The 12,203-nt window shown below is 42.0% G+C and overlaps 1 protein-coding gene across 3 annotated transcripts in view; it reads left to right on the top strand.

Annotated features, from left to right (window-relative positions):
- The window catches only part of LOC123029030 (T-cell receptor-associated transmembrane adapter 1), a 94,783-nt gene that overhangs the window by 55,347 nt on the left and 27,233 nt on the right, over positions 1-12,203 (top strand). For all 3 annotated transcript variants that reach the window (XM_044441488.1, XM_044441491.1, XM_044441489.1), the window contains exon 5: positions 5,614-5,858. Coding sequence is in view for 1 of the 3 variants with exons in the window: in XM_044441491.1 (XP_044297426.1) it covers positions 5,846-5,858 (13 nt within the window). In the remaining 2 variants the exon portion in view is untranslated. The remainder of the gene's footprint in view (positions 1-5,613; positions 5,859-12,203) is intronic.

The following is a 12,203-nucleotide window of genomic DNA, read 5'->3' as shown; positions in this document are numbered from 1 at the left end:
GAAGCAACTAGGAAATGGCCTGAACACAGATAGGGAAAAACCCCTAGTGCATGCTGTTGAACACTGGCGTGCACCATCGTCATGTGTATTCAGGGCCAGTAAGGTAGCAAAGAAACATCTTCTGCTTCTATCAATTCCTCTATGTGTTGCAAGCAGAGTTTTTCAAGGTCATCCATGTCCTTTTACATGCTGTTCCTAAGAACACTGTCAGTACATTTGCTGAACTCAACCAGGATAAAATATCTTACATCACTAGGTTTGGTATTCAGAACACAGACTGGTCCAGGGTTTGGTTTGGTTTGGTTTGTTTTTTTGTTTTTGTTTTTTTGGAGAGTGGGGATGAGTTTTGGTTAGTATACCTCAAGGACATTGACAAGGTGCTTGGACAGGTTTGTATAACCACTTCCATGTTTGGATCCTTATTTATTTATTTAAGATATTTGTATGCCGTCCTTTGTGAGAGTCTCAGGACAGCTTACACAAATAAAATTCCAATACATAACAGTATAACATAAATAAATAAACGACCCTTGCCCCTCTTGGCTTATAAAAATGGACAAGGAACAGTGAGAAGAAGTTGTCATGAGGCCATCTGAAAGAGGTGATAGTGATACTATTCTTGAATAAACCCTGCCTGGGCCAGGAAGATCTTAATAACTTAGGCTGATAGTAAATGCTCCTTTCTTGGGCAAGGTCCTTGAGCTGGTGCTGACTTATCAGCTCCCAGCTCTCTTGGATGATACTGATTATCTGGCTCTGTTTCGGTTGTGGTTCAGGCTGGGTTCAGCATGGAAACAGCCTTGGCCACCCTGCATGATGATCTATACTGGGGGAGCGAGAATGGTAGTGTGACCTTGATCCTTTGGCAGTTTGTGATACCATCAATCATGATATCCTTCTGGAATACCTGTTTGAGCTGGGGGTGCGGTGGGGTAATCTATTGCAGTGGTTTTGCTCTATTTGGATGATTGGCTCCAGGAGGTGATGCTTGCTTGCTTGCTTGCTTGCTTGCTTATTTATTTATGTATTTCCTGCTATTTTTCTTCAAAGGAATCCAAAGTGGCTTATATAATCTTCCTTCTCTCTTCATTGTATCCCCACAACAACCCCATGAGGTTAGGATGAAGAAATCTTGCTTAGTTCCATGGATTCCTCCACCCCAGAGTGGTTGCTTTTGTCCATGCTACTCTCTGTCTAGATGGAACTGCTGAGTGTGGCCATCTGGAGTTTAGTGTGAATTGTCATCAATATGCTGATGACAATACACTCTAAATGCAGCTCTATTTCTCTTTTTCATTCTCATCAGGCACAAGGTGGCATTGTGGGTTAAACCACTGAGCTTCTGAACTTGCTGTTTGGAAAGCCAGCAGTTCAAATCAGCATGGTGGGGTGAGCTACAGCTGCCTTGTCCCAGCTTTTGCCCACCCAGCAGTTCAAAAGTACGTAAAATTCGTGCAAGTAGATAAATGGCTACCCACCTCGGTGGGGAACTAGCAACCTGCCTGGAAGTGAGAGGTCCAGTCTGCATTGGATCTACAGCAGCAGCAGTGGAGAAGGATCTTGGAAGATGTTGACACTCCCACAGACTACCACTAGCTGTTCTGTGTGCAAACTGGCTTACCCCCTGTGGTGCACTGTGGATAGCATGCAAGCATGAACAGAAGAGCTAGCAATCTTAGGCAGCCAAACTGCAATGCATTAGCACTGTAGACTTCCTGGCTAATTGTACCAATGCCATGTGAAATAAATGAAACAATCAGGCAGTACTTTAGATGTGCTGGATAAAAGCTAATAAACTGAAACTCAATCCAAAGAAGACTCAAATGCTATTGGTGGGTGATTCTTTTGACTGGTTGGAGGGTGCTCAATATGTTCTACAGGGCGTTGCACTCCACCTGTGGCATCAGCTTTGTAGCTTGGGGGCTTACCTGGAGCCACCTTGATCACTTGGCTCAAGTGGCCTCAGTGGCAGGTGGTGCTTTCTACTAACTTTGTTGGTGGTTCAGTTATGTCCCTATTTGGATAGGGGGGAAAGGCTATAATTGTCTATGCTCTGGTAATTTCCAAGTTAGATTATTGCAAGTTAAAGGCTTTTACAATGGGTGGTCTTTAAAGATGGTTCAGAAACTGCAACTCATTAAAAATGTGGCAATTGGATTGATGCAGAGAAAGTCTTAACCTGTAAGATTGATTTTAACCCACTTGTATTGGCTGCCTATTTGTTTCTGAGCCTGATTTAAAGTGCTGGTTTTGATGTATAAAGTTTTACATAGCTCAGGACTGGAATACTTTATGAACTGCTTCTCCTGGCATGAACCTACCTGCACATTATGTCCATTATCTAAGGCTCTCCTCCAGGTACTTTCTTTGTAGGGTGCATGGAAGGGGGCAATGAAGGAAAGGTCTTTCTAGGTGGGTCGTTATAGTTGTTGTGTGCTGTCATGGTCTCTCCAAAGCTATGAATGAAAGCCCTCCAGAATGTCAGCCCTGCCCATCTCTTGTAAATTCAAGTGTATGGATTCTGTTATGGAATCAATTCATCTAATATTTGATTTTCCTTTTTTCTTCTGCCTTCAACTTTCCTTAGCACGGTTGTCTTCTTCAGGCAGTCTTGCCTTCTTGTGATGTGCTGAAAATATGACAGCCCCAGTTTTGTCATTTTTGCTTCTTGGAAAAGTTCTGGTTTGATTTGATCTAGAATTTACTTAATTATCTTTCTGTACATTCCAGGCCACGTAAGTTCACAAAGTACTGCAGGTTTACCCATTTCATTTCTTACTTTATGGTTACCAGTTTGCCTTGATTCATGCTTCTCATGTTCTATATTCTGATTCTATGTATTATGAGGCATTGGGCTTTCCTTTTGCCACTCTGCATGTCAGTCACTAGACTTCCTTTTGGCTTTGATCTAGTTGCCTCGTTCACGACAGCATACTTGTCATTTGTTCTTCCCTAGTCGCTCACCGACTGTCTTTTGGCCTGGGAGTCTCATCTTCTGGAACTATCTCTTGTTTCACTTTGGATTGTTTCATCATAGGGCTTTCAAAGTAAGAAGATTCTGAAGTGGTTTACCGTTACCTTCTCTGAACAATACTAACTGGTGTTAGTGTAAGCATCACTGCTGTTGTCTGTGAAAGATCACCTGCCAATGTTGCCTTCAACTATTGCTGCTGCCCAGTAGCTGCCGTTCAAGAGTTTCTCCATTCCCATCATCAGTAGAGATAATCATTCTCTTCTGCTGATGTGACCATTAGTCTGGAAGAGGGTCAATGCATCCTAGTATTGGTGTCTCTGCCATCGCCATTCTACCTTAGGTGACCCTGGTAGGAGACCAACTTAGCAAGATAGTGTGGCCTCTTGGCAGCATTGCTCTTGGCGTCTCTGACATTCTCAAACTCCTTCACCATGTTAAAGAGGACATTATTGGGGATGTGCCCAACCCTCAGTCATGGAATGCTGTTCCTGATAAAGCTTCCTTGGCACCAAGTTCTTTTGGATGGCAGGCTAAGATCTTCCTTTTTCAGGCATGTAGCAGCATAGGATGAACTTGTAATCAGATACTAGATCATTCTTATTGTTGATTGTCTCAAATTGTTTTAAGTATACATATATCTCTGTACATGCTGTTTGTTTATAAGCAAATGATTTTTGCAACATATTTTTAAAGATTTAATCTGTAAATCGGTCAGAGAGCACCAGCTATTGGGCAATATAGAAATGTAATAAGTTAAAAATGAGATGAATATAACCATAGATGCAGCTGATTAAAAAACCACTTTGTAGAGAAGAGCAAGTACACCTGAAGGGAATGTTTGAACAGGATGTGACAAGACCATGTCGGCTACCCACATCTGATGTCAATACTTTCTTTTAGCCATGCTCCCAGTGCCAACACATTTAGGTGACCATTTTAGGCCAGTTTTCAAAAGATGTTTGCAAGTCCAGGGTGGCTTAATTAGGTACATGGGTATTGGAGACAAAACAAGATAGCAAAGTCTTTCACTTTGTGTGTCTTACATGCATAGCCCATTTCCTGAGATTCATTTTTTCTAGTATTGCAATTTTCACAGGACTTTAAAAAAGGCTATGCAGATTTGAGTAGGTTCAGTTCTCACTGCTATTGTTAAACTCCAATAATGAACAAGAAATGGGCCACAACTTTCAGGCCTTTCCAAGTAGATGCAAAACTTTCTTCTCCCCAGAGTAGGGGATAAGGTGTAAGAACTGTCATGTCACTCTAATGTTCCTTTAATCTTTTTGCAAAATTGTTAAAGGTAGCATATTGCTGTGTGGAGAGCACAAACCTGCCTTCCAAATTTCCCCTCTACTCATTCTCAGTAATGATTGGTGTGGGTGGCTGGGTGGGTGTTGTGTGTGTGTGAAGGCTGTGGGAGTTTCCAATAACATATTCCTTTAAGTTGCCAAGCCTGGCAGGTGTTCTCTTGCCATATTTCTTCCTCAAGAGAGGCTAGTAAGGATCTGTCAGGGAGAATGTATGTTCGGATCCACACAGAAGATGCCATGCTCAAATCTCAGCAGTTTATTGACAAGATCACCCAGGAACCCCTTTGGCAGAGACAAAATACAACAGCGATGGCAGGTAGCCAGTATACCTAACTACAAGTTCCTAGAGCATACACAGAATGTTTTACAGCTCGTGGGTTACATACACAGTTTCAAGACAGTGATGAGATTCTGAATGGGTGAGGAGGCAAGGACAATGGGGAAAAATACAGAAACACTGAGAAATCAGTACAGGTATCAGGAAAAACATCATGCTCCATCAAAGGCCTGAGGAACAGATAACAAACCAATCGGGAGTTTCAGAAATCTAACAGGTTTAAAATGTGGTTTTTGCAATCAGAGATACAGAATTCCTTATTTATGCATTTATTTATTTAAAATGTTTTTATCCCATCCTTTCCAATAATGGCTTAGGACAGCTTACAAGACAAAGTATGAGGTGCCTTGGTATTTTTACATTGCAAAGGAAGCACAGCTTTCTCCATGGCTAGGAGCTTGTCTCATTCCTCAAGAAAATGCATGAATAATCCAGCACCTGGGAGTGCCTGCTTTTCCCAGGCAGTGTGGAGCTGAGAGAAAAGTTCTAGACCCCTTGGGTGGGAAGGAGCAAGGGCACTGCTGCCAGATTTTATATTAAAGGACAAATAAAAGCATATCTTTTTATCTGAGGATTTATTTGGACTTTCCCAACAGTTCATCATGTTGTATTTCATCCTTCATGGGTAAAATTGGGCGCAGTGGTAGAGCACATGCTTTGTAGGCAGAAGGTCCCAGTTTCAATCCCCAACATTTCTGGGAAGGAAAGGAGACACTCTTGCTTGAAGTCATGGACAGATGCTGCCAGTCAGGGTGAACAAAACTAAACTTGATGAATCTGTTTAGTAATCTGACTCAGTATAAGGCAACTTCATGTGTTCCAACTAAGTGGGATAGTGTTGCTGTCTTTGGCTGTCATCATGCAAGGCATTTTGCATGTTTGCATCATCAGTGGAAAGCACTGCTGAAGAGTGCTTGGACTACAAGGGGGAGTGCTTTCACTGTTATACTTCAAAGGCATAATTTGCATTTTTAACTTTTTTTTTCGTGAAGTAAACAGCAAAGAAGTTAAGATTCTGGCTCTGGTCCCGTGACTGTTTCAGAAGCCTCCTCATCTACTACAGGAGTTTCCTGTTTGTAGTTGCAAAGATACAGTTTTGCAGTTCAAGAACCCAAATTGACTCAACATTGGGCCAAGAAAAAAGAGCTCGCGGAACCTCTAAGGTTCTAAATGTGAAAGTCCATTTCATTTTCTATTTGAGTGAAAGTGTCTTTCTTAAGGAGCATGAAAGAGAAAGGTATGTATTTCTTCTTCATACTGGCAATTTTGTAGCTAAGCATCTTCCAAATGTTTACGAATCTTACAGCAGATTACTCAATGTCTCAGCATTTATATTAATAAAGCTTGATGACTAGACATTATCATCTTCATGAACCTTTGCTAATCTCTAGTTAAACAGTTGAAAAATCCATTAATATTTGTTAGATAAAATGCATTTTTGTACTTTATATTGCGATTTATCCAAGGGATCACTACTTTATGCTGTATCTTTTATTTTCTGAAGCATGTGTACTGAATATTAAAAACTCAATTAAATGTGATTAATTATCATTTTGGGATCCCTTTCCAGTGATTCAAACCTATCTTAAAGCTGCACAAAGGTGAATACATTATTTATAAGGATGCAAAATTATTTTGCTGCTTTATGGATTTGTTTTTGGTAAGGGTCAGTGCCACGGAACCTTATTTATATTTCAAGACATTTGGGAAGAACATTTTTATTTTCACTCATAGTCAATGGCAGAATGTGAAAAATGACAGCACTGAGCATTTCTCCTTTAAGTATGCTGGCAGCGAGAGAGAATAAATTGTAACGTCTAATGGCAGTCTTGCAATTCAAAGCACTGGGATTCCCGGAGGTGTAGATCTCCTTACAAAGCTCTGTAAAAGTTTCTTAAGACTGCAGTCTTGTACGTGCTACTCAGCTGTAAGATCCACTGAGTTCGACATTGGCAGATAAGTGTGTAGAGGATTGCAGCCTTAATCCTTGATTGTTTTCAGACCACAGCTGTTTCTTATAGAATACATTGCACTTAGCAATGTGATCACCTTTTAACTTACACACGAATTTGCATCTTCATGTTGTCTTAATTATCCTGGTATATTTTGGGGTCCCCCTATTGCATAATCAGCAATAACTCTTTAAACTGGTATAAAGGGCAATAGAGTGACATCCAATGGTATGGCAGTATGTTAGAATGTGCCGAGGAGACCCTTTCTTCTTGCTCATCTCCTCCATTTTGTCTCAGTCTAACATACTGCCATGCTTTGTGTGCTGTGAAAACTTTTAGAAATCCCACTGGCCGTGGAAATGGGATCAGCTGCATGTTCTGTGCTCTATTGATTTTCCGCATAATTTCCAGACTTGTCTCACTGCAAAAGCGGCACTCCAGCAGAGACCAAATCAGCACCTGCATGGTTTTATCTGGATGTATGGGCCAAGTGGCACCTTTAGTTGCATATTGAAGCATGCATCTATGCATACATGCACCTGTGCCTAAAACAAATATGAAGTGGTTGGAATTGTTTATTTATTTATTTAAAACATTTCTATGCCGCCCCAAGGCTTTGTTGCGATGGGGCGGCATACAACACATAAATAAATACAGAAGTAATAAAATAAATACTAAAATTATACAATAAATAACATCCCCCCAGTGCATTCTCGGCTTTAAAAAAAAAACCTAGTTAATAAATAATTAACAGTTAAAATAAGTTTTAAATAAAAAGGTCTTAGCCTGGCGCCAAAAAACAAATAACAACGGAGCCAGACAGACCTCTCTGGGGAGCGCATTCCATAGATGGGGCACCACCGCAGAGAAAGCCCTCCTCCGGGTGCTCACCCTCCTAATCTCATTCACAGAGGGTTCCCGGAGGAGGGCATCTGCTGCTGACTTCAAGGGGTGGGAGGGCATATATGGGTGCAAGCTTTCCTTTAGATAACCAGGTCCCAAGCCGTTTAGGGCTTTATAGGTCATAACCAACACCTTGAATTGGGCCCGGACTTCAATCGGGAGCCAGTGGAGCTGACGGAGAACTGGAGTTATATGAGAACAACGCCCAGTCCCCGTCAGCAACCTGGCAGCTCTATTCTGCACCAACTGAAGTATCCAGACCATTTTCAAGGGTAGCCCCACGTAGAGCACATTACAGAAATCTAATCGGGAAGTTACCAGTGCGTGTGTCACTGTCGCCAGGCAGTCATGCTCTAGGAAGGGACGCAGCTGATGTATCAGCCAAAGCAAGGCGCTCCTCGCCACCACCGTCACCTGAGCTTCCAAAGACAGCTCATGGTCGCGGAGCACTCCTAAGCTGCAAACCCTGTCCCTCAGAGGGAGTGCAACCCCATTTAGGACAAGGCCCAAGTCCCCCATCCCGAGGTCTGATCTGCCCACCAACAGGACCTCCGTCTTGTCTGGATTGAGCTTCGGTTTATTGGCCTTCATCTAGCCCATTACCTTGGCCAGGCACCGGTTCAGCACAGCCACTGCCTCACCTGGATTGGTGGAAAACGAGAGGTAGAGCTGGATATCATCAGCGTACTGATGATTCTGCAGCCCACACCTCCTGATGACCTCTCCCAGTGGTTTCATGTAGATGTTAAAAAGCAAAGGGGACAAAATGGACCCCTGAGGAACTCCATGGCATAACTGCCATGGCGCAGAGCCATAGTCCCCCAGCACCACCTTCTGAAATTGGCCATTGAGATAGGAGCGGAACCACCTGGATTTTAGGACCCATTAAGCCTTTGGGCCAGTCACCAGCTCTCAGGCTAACTACCTCTTGGGTTGTTATGAGGATAAAGTAGAGAGACGAAAGATCATGTACAGAGCCTTGAACTTCTTGGAGGAAAGGCAGGATATAAGCGGAACAGATACATTAATAAAATTATGACTAAAAAGCACCATAAAGAAACTGTTTTCAAATAGGAATACTTGAAATTAAAATACCAAAGACTAAAGCAGAACTTTTATATTTCAACCTTTCTATAGTAATATCTCATTCATTTTGACTCAAAATAGTCCTATTCTGCCTGCAATGAGAACAGCTCACTCCTAGCCTAGAAACAGTTCTCCATTGCTGTTTTTGAATAATAGCTTTTTCCAAAAAATACTATTGATTTCAGCAAGGCAAACTGTTCTTCACCATGAGCAAAATCATTAGAAGCCCTAGGGGTCACACAGCTAAATGTAGAAGCAGTTGGAACCATGGATAACAGTTGAAGCTGCATAGCTTTTAATGGAATCTCCAATCTGAAAGCAAATATGTTTGTGCACAAATAACAGATATTTCTATGTTCACACACTCCAGTTCCCTGTACAGTGTGAACTCCAGGGATGCAAGCTTTTAAAGTAAGGTTCACTTTCCTTGTCACAATCTCTGAATCACAAGTTTGAAAAGAGATCTTTGGCAGATCATCCAGATCAACACCAAATCTCATTATACTATAGTAGCTTCAATCCAGAGGTGTGAACAGAATGTTGCTTGTGTTGTGGACTTTCCTGACCAGTCCTCCTCACAGCATCCTCTTGTAATCCTCAATTAGAGTTCCTTCTGAGAATCAGAGGACCCTCTAGGACAGTGTGAGAGGTGTCACTGGTTGAACTGGAAATTGTGCCGTCTGCTTATGGGAAAACAGTTAGGATCCAATGGTGCTTTTTTAAAGCACTCAGAACACAGACTGAGTTCACGTCACATAACAAACCATCATGGGTAACCAGCTTTGGTGGGTTATTGTTTCATCCAAACCCAGACCATCCCTATAGGATGGCTTGTTTTTCAGTAACAAACCACTCTGACAACTCATGGCTTGATTTAGGGGTTGCTCAATGTACAATGGCTAGTCATGTCATCTGAACCTGATTCTATCATGTGTTTTGGGGATTGACTTAAAAGCTGCTGAGCAAGGGTGGAAAATCCCCCCTACTGCTCTTCATGATTTTGCCCATGCCTGCACCAGTGACAGCCCTCCACTGATGCCCAAATGGCACCTTAGAGCCACTGTCATGAGTTCAGTGCCCTTAAAAAAATCAGTCCCAGAAAGTTGCACAACTGTGTGTGTCACTTTTAAAATTCTTAGTCTTTTTATTGCACTTTTGCAAGAATGCACTTGCATTTGGCATCTATAGGCTCACCTAGTCAATGGTCTTGTAAGCTTCAGTTACCAATGGGGAATGCATTGGGTGGCAGACTGGTAAGATATGATCGCATACACTATAGGCTAATGTTGCAACATGCCAATCTGTTAATTGAAAGATAGCAGTAAAAGAGAAAGCAGTGAAAGCAGGTGGACCAGAAGAGGATGCCAGCAATATCGCCCCCTTAATTATATAATCCTCTTGGGTTTAAATATTGAACTGACAGTTTTCAGTCCTCTTCAGCTTTATCACTTCACTGAATGCTCATCTACTCCAGAAAGGAGATAGATCACCTCCCCCACTTCTTGCAAAACATATTGCTGTGATTCCTACAGTCTCCTGACAGTTCCAAAAGACTTTGTGGAAGTTCTGAAAGGAAACCAGTGAATGGTGCTCCATTAGGAAGCAGGTGTATGTGCTGCTAGTATTGTTCCATTTTTTCTATCCCATTCTGAGACCCCTGAGAGTTTGTTTGTTTAAGTGCTGGGAATATTTATGCATTCTGGGGGACTTGAATGGGTTCTGCTTTGAAGGCCACCGTGATACCAGCTGGTAGACCAAGAGGGAGGTAGTGAGAGGGAACAATACATGGAGAGTCCAAGTTATCTGTTGGTAGCACCGTAAGTTGTTCCATTAACAAATCAGAACCCACATGGTCACTCTAGCTTAGCATGGCCTGTGGCTTTTCCCCATTATCTCAGGAATGCTCAGAACAACCTTGTATACTTTGTTGCTATGTGCAGTCAAGTCATCTCTGACTTACGTTAAAGCCCTCCAAATTATCCTATCCATAACAGCCCAGCAAATTCAAGCCTGTGGCCTCCTTTTTTGAGTCATTCCCTCTTATACTTGGTCTTCCTTTCCTTTTTCAGTCTTTGACATTCCCTAGCATGATTTTCTTCTCAAGGGAGTCTTGCCTTCTCATGATATTTAATTTATTTATTTATTTGGGAAATTTATAGGCCGTCCAACACTGTCGTCTCTGGACGGCTTACAGAATTATTCTAAACCCTAAACAAAATAAATTAGCTATTCCACAAACTAAGCATAAAACTGACATATTTAAAATAAATTAAATAAATCATATACAATTAAAATTGTTCGATGTTAAAATATTGATCAAATAAAAAAGTCTTGACCTGGCACTGAAAAGCATATAATGACAGTGCCAGGCAGACCTCTCTAGGGGGAGCGCATTCCATAGTCGGGGCACCACCACAGAGATAGCTCTCCTCCGGTACCCTGACCTCTTTCAAAGAGGGTTCCCAGAGGAGGGCCTCTACTGCCGATCTTAGGGGGTGGGAGGGCATATAGGGAAAAAGGCGTTCCTTTAGATATCCTGGTCCCAAGCCATTTAGGGCTTTATAGGTAATAACCAGCACCTTGAATTGAGCCCAGTCTTCGATGGGAAGCCAATGGAGCTGATAGAGGACTGGAGTTATGTGAGAATAAGGACCAGTCCCCAACAGCATCCTGAAAGCTCTATTTTGCACCATCTGAAGTAGGCCCAAAGCATGGCAACCCGAGTTTTGTCGTTTTTGCTTCTAGGGAAATTTCTGGCTTGATTTGATCTTGGACTCATTTGTTCATCTTTCTGTCAGTCCAGGGTATTTGCAAAGCTCTCCTCCAGTTCCATATTTCAAACATATCAATTTTCTACCTGTCAGCTTTCTTTACTATACAGTTTTTTTTTCTTTTCGATTTATACCCTGCCTTTTTCCTACAAAGGACTCAAGGCAGCTTACATCATTCTCCTCCTCCATCTTATCCCCACAACAACCCTGTGAGGTAGGTTGGGCTGAGAGTCTGTGACTGCTCCAAAGCCACCCAGTTGGCTCCATGGCTGAGCGGGGACTCGAACCCGGATCATCTGAGTCCCAGTCCCATGCTTTTAACCACTACACCACACTGGCTCTCACACCCATACATAGTTTTCACACCCATACATAGTGATCAGGAATATTATAATGTGGATGATCTTGGGCTTGGTCCTCAGTGAAATATCCTTACACTGCATGATCTTTTCTAGTTCCTTCATTGCTGTCCTTCTAATTCTCAGTCTTCCTTACATTTCACGACTGCTGACTCCGTTTAAATTGATGACTGGACCAAGACATGCAAAATCTTTCACAATTTCAATTTCTTCATTTTGAACAGTACATTTTACAGTTCTTCTGTAGTCTTAATATGCAGCTGCAGTCCTGCTTTTGCACTTTCTTCTTTTGCTTTCATTAGGAATCATTTCAAGTTGTTGCTGCTTTCTCCCAGCAATATGGTGTCATCTACATATCTTAAATTATTATTTATTATTTCTATATTGCCCATAGCTGAAGCTGTCTGGGCAGTTTACAAAGGGTATGTTTCTTCCTCCGATTTGCAATCTTTCCTCTGATTCTAATCCACCTTTTCTTGTGATACTCGTATGTTCTGCACACAGATTGATC

This window comes from Varanus komodoensis, unplaced genomic scaffold, assembly GCF_004798865.1.
Source record: "Varanus komodoensis strain SLA01 unplaced genomic scaffold, ASM479886v1 scaffold4, whole genome shotgun sequence".
Classification (NCBI taxonomy): Eukaryota; Metazoa; Chordata; class Lepidosauria; order Squamata; family Varanidae; genus Varanus; species Varanus komodoensis.
Note: the sequence above shows the minus strand (reverse complement) of the source record. Positions and strands in the feature narration are given on the sequence as shown.